This window comes from Tachyglossus aculeatus, chromosome 1 (assembly GCF_015852505.1).
Source record: "Tachyglossus aculeatus isolate mTacAcu1 chromosome 1, mTacAcu1.pri, whole genome shotgun sequence".
NCBI lineage: Eukaryota > Metazoa > Chordata > Mammalia > Monotremata > Tachyglossidae > Tachyglossus > Tachyglossus aculeatus.
Genome location: NC_052066.1, coordinates 21124699 through 21132709, shown reverse-complemented (window position 1 = coordinate 21132709; position 8011 = coordinate 21124699). Strand labels below are relative to the sequence as shown.

Below are 8011 nucleotides of genomic sequence, written 5' to 3'. Positions count from 1 at the left end.
GGTCATCTGTATCCAGATGTCCCACTGACACCTCAAACTTAAAATGTCCAAAACAGAACTCTTTATCTTCCCCACCAAATTCTGTCCTTCTCCTGCCTTTCCCATCACTGTAGACAATACCATTATCCTCTCTATTTCACAAGCCCATAACTTTGGCATTGTCCTCGACCATCTCTCTCATTCCAATCACCTATTCAATCTGTCACCAAATCCTGTCAGTTCTATATTCACAATATTGCTAAAATCTGCCCTTTCCTCTTCAACCAAACTGTTACCTTGCTGATCCAAGCACTTATCCTATCCAACCTGGACTACTGTATTTGTCTTTTGCTGACCTCCCTGCCTTTTTTATGCTATTTGTTATGTGCTTACTATGTGTCAAACCCTGTTCTAAGCACTGGGATAGGTACAATTTAATTAGGTCGGCTGCAGCCCCTTTCCCACAGGAGATCACAGTCCTTACTTTGCTGCACAGATCATTTTTCTAAAAAAAAAAAAAGGTTCAAGTCTTCCCACTCCGTAAGAATCTCCAATGATTGCCCATTCACTGTCGCATCAAACAGAAACTTTACCAATGGTTTCAAAGCACTCAATCACCTTGCCCCCTCTTCCCTTACCTCTGATCTCTAGCCTGCAAAGTTTGTTCCTCTAGAGCCAGCTTACTCATGATGATGATGATGGTATTTGTTAAGCGCTTGCTATGTGTCAAGTACTGTTCTAAGCGCTGGGGTAGATACAAGATTATCAGTTTCCCAAGTGGGGCTCACAGCCTTAATCCCCATTTTACAGATGAGATAACTGAGGCACAGAGAAGTTAAGTGACTTGCCCAAAGTCACACAGCTGACAACTGGAGGAGTCAGGATTAGAACCCATGATCTCTGACTTCCAAGCCCACGCTCTTTCCACTAAACCACACTGCTACTCATGTGTCCTGATCTTGTCTGTTTTTCCACTGACCCCTTTCCCACAACCTTTCCAGAGCTTGGAACGCCATATATGCCATGACACCACTTTCCTCACCTTCAAAGCATTATTGAGATCCTTTCTCCCCCAAGAAGTCTTACCCAATTAAACCCTCTCTTCCTTGGCTCCGTCTCCCTTTTGCATTTTCTATGTACTTGGATCTGTGACCTTTGGACATTTGATATTCACCCCACCTTCACCTCCACAGTATTTATATGCAATGTTTAAATTATGTTATAAACTATTTATTTACACTAATTTCTGTCTCCCAGTCTAGCCTGTAAGCTAATTAACTAATTCATCCATTCATTCAATTGTATTTATTGAATGTTTACTGTGTGTGGAGCACTGTACAAAGTGCTTGGGAGAGTACAATACAACAGTAAACATAGGCATTCCCTGCCCACAATGAGCTGACAGTCTAGAGGGGGGAGACAGACATAATACAAATAAATAAATTACCAGATATGGACATGAGTGATGTGGTTCTGGGAGAGGGGAAGAACAAAGTGAGTAAGTCAGGGCAACACAGGAGAGGAGGAAGGGGAAAAGGAGGGAGGGCTTGGTCAGGGAAGTTCTCTTGGAGGAGTTGTACCTTCAATAAGGTTTTGAAGGAGGGTAGAGTAATTATCTTTTGGATTTAAGGAGAGAGGGCATTCCAGTCCAGAAGCAGGATGTGGGTGAGGGGTTGGCAGCGAGATAGGTGAAATCAAGGCACAGTGAGAAGCTTAGCATTAGAGGGGTAAACTGTGTGGTTTGGGTGGTAGCACGAGAGTAGCGAAGTGAGGTAGGAGGGGGCAAAGTGATGGAGTACTTTAAAGTCAATGGTGAGGAGTTTTTGTTTGATGCAGAGGTGGATGGGCAACCACTGGAGTTTTTTGAGGAGTGGGGTGACATGTCCTGAATGTTTTTGTAGATAAATGATCTGGCAGCAGACTGAAGTATGGACTGGAGTGGGGAGAGACAGGAGGCTGGGAGGTCAGCAAGGAGACTGTTGCAGTAATCCAGGTGGGATAGGATGAGTGATTGTATTAACATGGTAGCAGTTTGGAAAGAGAGGAAAGGGTGGATTTTAGCGATGTCGCGAAGGTGGGACCGACAGAATTGGGTGATGGATTGAATATGTGGGTTGAATAATAATAATAATGGCATTTATTAAGTGCTTACTATGTGCAAAGCACTGTTCTAAGAGCTGGGGAGGTTACAAGGTGATCAGGTTGTCCCACAGGGGGCTCACAGGCTTAATCCCCATTTTACAGATGAGGGAACTGAGGCACAGAGAAGTTAAGTGACTTGTCCAAAGTCACAGAGCTGACAATTGGCGGAGTCAGGATTCGACCCCATGACCTCTGACTCTGAAGCCCAGGCTCTTTCCACTGAGCCACGCGGCTTCACTGACGAAGAGAAGTAAAAGATAACACCAAGGTTATGGGTTTGTGAGACGGGAAGGGTGGTGGTGCCTTCTACAGTGATGGGAAAGTCAACAGGAGGACAGGGTTTGGGTGGGAAAATAAGAAGTTCTGTTTTGGACATGTTAAGTTGTTAGTTGTGGGCAGGGAATGTGTCTACCAACTCTGTTGTGTCATACACTCTCAAGTGCTTAGTACAGCACTCTGTGTATAGTAAGCACTAAACAGATGCCACTGACTGATCGATTATTGAATAAAGCACATTTTGTGATCGTCTTGACTCCAGGCTTGAAAACAGTAACTTAAAAAGGATGAGAAATGATCAGATCACTGCTACAGAATCTTATTAGGAAATGTTCTAGTTTTCAACATTTCTTTAGCTAATGAAGCACCATCCATATTTATGGGCCTAGGAACAAAATTAAAAGTCTAATTTTTGGCTCGGATGCCATAGATTTTCTGCTCGGTATTAGCTACTGTCAGATGGGAAGCAGACAAACAAAATAAATTATGAAAAAAATTACTTTTTAATGTACAAAAAGACTTATATATACACGTTGAGCATGTTATCTCAATTTCAGAGGATGTAGAAAACAGCTAAAAATGTTCTTGTGATATAAATTTGACTGAACAATTCACCTACGGGGTTTTTTAGTAATGATGTCTTCTATACAGAATATATACAAGCCTGGAATGGTTATCATAATACTATTTCAGTAAATGAATGAATGCATGAATGAAGAACACCGCTATGAAGCCAGACATTCTCTGGGACCTTTGAGAGTTTTGCATTCGGATTTGCCTTTCCTTGTACAAGTCAATGAAACTGTTTACTGTCCTGCGTAGTCTGGGGCTCTCCCCAGCCTTCTGGGAATCCAAGCCTTCAGGTGGCCTGGAGACTCCTAAGCCACCGGCAGAAGCGGAAAGGCAGGGAAACAGCAGAATTCCCTATCCACACTGGCGTCGAGTCCTGAGGAGTAAACGGTATCCATTCGCTTGGCTTCTTGACAGAAAAACTCCAAAACTTGTAGGCACATGGAGGACAGGGCCAGAGACACCCCCAAGCAACCCACTCCACAGGGGTGGGGTCCAGCACGGTCTTGTTTCTAGCTGAGCTGGCCACCGAGGCACCACACGGCACCCATTATGCCTCCTTTGACCAACCTGACCTGTGCGGTGGCATCTCGGCAAGTGGGTGGTGGAGTGGAGTGGAGAGGAACAAGGGCAGGGTGGCCATCGTCATCCCAGCAGGGAGAAAATCACTGCCCCTCCGAACCCCCGGGGCAGTTGTCAGAACCGGAGGCCAGTCGGGTTTGTCGTGGTAAAGCGAGCAAAGAGCGTGTTGAAAAACACGGAGCCTTCCGGAAAAGTGTATATATCACCCTCCCTGCCATCAATCCCCCAGGGAGGGGAGCAGAAAGTCCCGGTCTGCTTGAGTAGGAGACCTAGTCTGAGACTTCTAACTAGTAGGAGAAAGGGAAAGGAGGCCCCGGTGGTCAGGTGGCCCCACAAGCCGGCCCCATCCGTCAGTCCGATCCCAACGTTCAAGACCGAGTCTGGTCTGTTCCCAACCTACGGCAATGCTGTTTCTCTAGAGGTATTTGACAATGAATGGTGTTCTTCCCTTCAGCGGAGGGCTACATTCTAATGGATGAAGCGAACCATGCTGTAAACACATCGGACGAGTGAGCCGCCGTCTCGGTCTCGCCCAGTCAGCGTGTCTTTCCGGCCATGCTGCCAGGATGCATCAGTGTATGCTTATTTTATACGTCCCGCTGGATAGAGACTCTACTTTCAATGGAAGAGTTGCCTTCGCTGCCAAACGTTAGAGCACGGTAAGGCACTTTTCTGACAAGCTGTATGGAGGTGACACCGTCTCCCATGGAGCTGAGGGCTTCTTGCTCAAAGACCTCTGCTCCTGTAGATGGTGAGCTCCCTGTGGGCAGGGATGCATTCATTCATTCATTTAACCGTATTTATTAAGCACTCACTGTGTGCAGAGCACAGTATAAAGCGCTTGGAAAGTACAATTCAGCAACAAATAGAGACAATCCCTACCCAACAAGGGGCTCACAGTCTAGAAGGGGGGAGACAGACATCAAAACAAATAAACAGGCATCAATAGCATCAATATTTGCAATTCCCAACTCTGTTGTACTGTACTTTCTCAACTGTTTCAAACAGTGCTCCACACATAGTACGTGCTTAATAAATACCATTGGTAGATTAACTGATTGATTGATTGACTGAAAGAATCCTGCTGGGGCAGAGCTGACTTGAAATTTGAGGAGTAGAGCTAAAAACCCATCCCCTCAGAGTGGGAGACACAGAGTATGGCTTTTGATTCAGACGGAAACACTTCTCACCACCCTCTAATTTGTTCTTTGAGCAGGTCAAGAAAGAGCTCTTGGCTCACAAGAATCCTTCATTAGCCAAATGACATAAAGGAGGCGGCCAGAGGATAATTGTGCTATTTACATGGAAGGCTTTCAATGGCTCGTTTGCATGTTTTCTTTCCCCTGGCCACATTTCTCAGTGCTCTGAAAAACAGGCCCCAAGATTACTAGCCGTGCACCATGGAAGTGCGAAAACTGCCTTGAAACCATTCAGAAAGTCTGTATGGGCAATTTGGGAAACTTTCCATCCCTTTAATGTATTTGATACTTGTCCAAAAAAAAAAAAAGCCCTACTCTATAGAAACTGATTATTTTCCAAAGCACATTCATCAGGTGGCTTAGCCGAGAGTTCCTCCTATCCTTGTGCTTTACGTTAGGACATCATATTAAGAAACTTGCTCTCTTCTGCCAGTGTCGTGAGCATGGAGCTCATGTCTCCGATGGCCATATTGCTAATCCCAGCGGGTATGGACGGCAGGGTCAGAGAGTTCCGTGGAGTTGTCAGGCGAGAGGAGTTTTGGGAGAGATTCTGCAGGATGCTGGGGCTCAGAGTTCCGGACATCAGGCTGGAGTGATCTCCGTCATCCATGATGGCATCAAAATCGATCTGAGGAGGCTCCAGAAGCTGGGAGTCCACGGTGCTAGACACCTGATTGGCTCCTGGAGAGGGCATGGTGGGGGGTTTGATATTCATCGCACATCGCTGCTGTTGTTGTTGCTGTTGTTGCTGTTGTCTTACTCTGCAGTCTGAGTGGTTCTCGAAATTCCCGTTCTGTTCGTACATGTGGATCTGACCGTAATAGTACATCATGTTGTGATCCCTGGGGCCGGCGGCGTTCTGCTGCTGCTGAGTCTGCTGCGATGGGGCGGAGACCAGGTCGCTCATCGATCTGGGGACGGCCTCGGCCGTGTCCGGGCCAGGAGCCCCGGGGCCCATCGCGGGAGCGTGTCTCAGGTAGCCCAGGGGCTGCATGGAGCGGACGCCCCGGGGTCGACCGGCCGGGCTGGGGTCCGGGGGAGGGTGGGGCTGCATCATTCCCATCATTCCCGGCAGGTAGCCGGGCCCGCCGGGGCCCATCATGCTCGGCTGGGACTCCATGAAGTTGGGCTGGTGGGGCGTCATGAGCGACGCGGCCTGGGGATACCCTTCCGGGTGGGCGGAGAAGTTGAGGTGAGTCTCCTGCTGAGACGAGTAGTCCTGCTGGGGTCCCGCCACGTGCATGCCCGCGCCGGCTAAGGGGGGCTCCCTCCGGCCGGGGACCATCATGGGCGGGTCAGGCGGCCCCACGTCCATCTGCTGGGGCAGGCCAGGGTGGCCCACTTTGGTCGCCATGTGGCCGCACGAGGGGGACGGCTGGTTGGGATCTCCGCCCAGGGCGTCGGGGCTCAGCATGGGGTGAGCCTGGCCGTAGCCGGGACGAGGGCTCAGGTCCGTGCTCATGGTGGGGGGGACCTGAGGGGGTCTGAGCGGCAGGTAGTTCAGCCGCTGCCCAGCCCCGCCCCCGCCCCCGTGTCTGGTCAGGAGGTTCTGCTGAGGGGCGCTCGGGCCACCGGGACCCCCCTGAGGGGCCTGTTGACCGTAGCCGCTCAGGTAGGGGCCGAAGGCCTGCTTCTGCTGCACCACGGCCAGGTTCCCCGGAGGGAACTGCTGCTTGGCCTGGCCGGCCAGGACATCCACCGTGCCCGAGCTCACTTCGTTCCACTGGACGGGCATGTTGCTCTTGCTCAGGCCGGCCTGGGTCCCGTAGGCCAGCTGGCAGTCGGGCAGCAGCGGGGCGGAGTGGCTCAGGCCGGCGTCGGCCATCGCCATCCGCCGCTGGCCCTGAGGGCCGGGGTTGGGCAGCTTCAGGTGGCCCTGGTAGGGGGCGGGGGCCTCGCCGTGGTAGGGCGGGGGGGCCGCGCTCTCCTCGGCCGCCCCGCGGCTCTGAGCCCTGAGGTACTGCACCACGTCGTCGGGCAGCACGATGTCGTCTTCTCCCACGGGGCCGTCCGCCTCCCCCGCGGCCATCGCCTCCAGGGCCGCGTTCTCACTGATGCTCTGGGGCCGCGGGCCGCCCCCGCCGTCCGGACGGCCGTAGCCCTGCAGGCCAAAGCTCCTCCGCTCGCCGCAGGGGGGTAGGAGAGGCGGGTGGACGCTGCTGGCACTGTTGAAGCGCTGCACCCGGGGCAGGGAGAGCGGGTCGGCGGCCGGCCGCCGGACGGGATCGCTGGCCCGCCTCGCCCCGTGGCCTGGTACCTCGTGCGGGAAGCCAGGGGCCGGGCCGTAGCCGTAGGCCGGGCCGTCGCTGCCCCGACGGAGGCCAGGCGCCCGCCTGAATGGTGGCGGGGCGGCCTCGGGTGTGTCGAGGAGGGCCATCTTGTTCTTCAGGCTCATCCTGTCCATGTTGGGCAGCGGGGTAGGCGGGGGGCCGCCCGTGGCAGCGGCGTACTTGGCCTTGAGGCTGTAGTGCTGGGCCGGCGTGAGGTTTAGGAGCCCCGGGGCCCCGCCACACTGGCTGGCCTCGCTGGAACGGCGCGAGGCGTCCGTGGAGATGGGGTCGTAGGAGTCGGCTGAGCTGGCGTTGTGGGGCCGGGGGCCGAAGGGCGAGGCCTCGCTGGACCGGCGGCTGGAGAAGTAGGGCGAGATGCCCGAGGAGCGGCGGCTGACCGTGTAGGCGGAGCTGACCGTGCTGGCCGTGCTGTCGCGGCGCTCGTTCAGCTGGTTCAGCACCGTCACCTCGTTGACCGACAGCTCCATGATGCGCGGGTTGGGCAGAGGGGCCGAGGACCCGCCCAGTCCCTCCAGGAGAGAACCTGCGGGGAGGAAAGAGAAGGTGAAGGAGGGGGACGGAGACACCGTCCAGCCGGGCGGACCCGGGCAGAGAAGCAGCGTGGCTCAGCGGAAAGAGCCCGGGCTTTGGAGTCAGAGGTCATGGGTTCGAATTCCGGCTCCACCACATGTCTGCTGTGTGGCCTTGGGCAAGTCACTTAACTTCTCTGAGCCTCAGTTCCCTCATCTGTAAAATGGGGATTAAGACTGTGAGCCCCGCGTGGGACCTGATCACTTCGTATCCCCCCCAGCGCTTAGACCCCTACCCGACCGGCTTGCTCTCCGGCTCCGATTTCCTGCCCGTTTAGGCCTGGAGAGCAATGACTTCCCTCAGTCCGAGGATCGGCATGGCCACCTCCACCACTTTCCTGCTCTGGGCCCTTGGGTAAGTGACCCCAGTTCCCTGTGCCTCAGTTTCCTCATCTGTAAAATG

General features: G+C 53.1%; 1 protein-coding gene across 2 annotated transcripts in view; it reads right to left on the bottom strand.

The window, feature by feature from the left end:
- Window positions 1–4596: 4596 nt before the first annotated feature.
- Window positions 4597–8011, bottom strand: part of GLI2 (GLI family zinc finger 2) — a 384400-nt gene continuing 380985 nt past the window's right edge. For both annotated transcript variants that reach the window (XM_038746220.1, XM_038746211.1), the window contains exon 14: window positions 4597–7562. In XM_038746220.1, the coding sequence (XP_038602148.1) occupies window positions 5143–7562 (2420 nt within the window). In that variant the 3' untranslated portion in view covers window positions 4597–5142. The remainder of the gene's footprint in view (window positions 7563–8011) is intronic.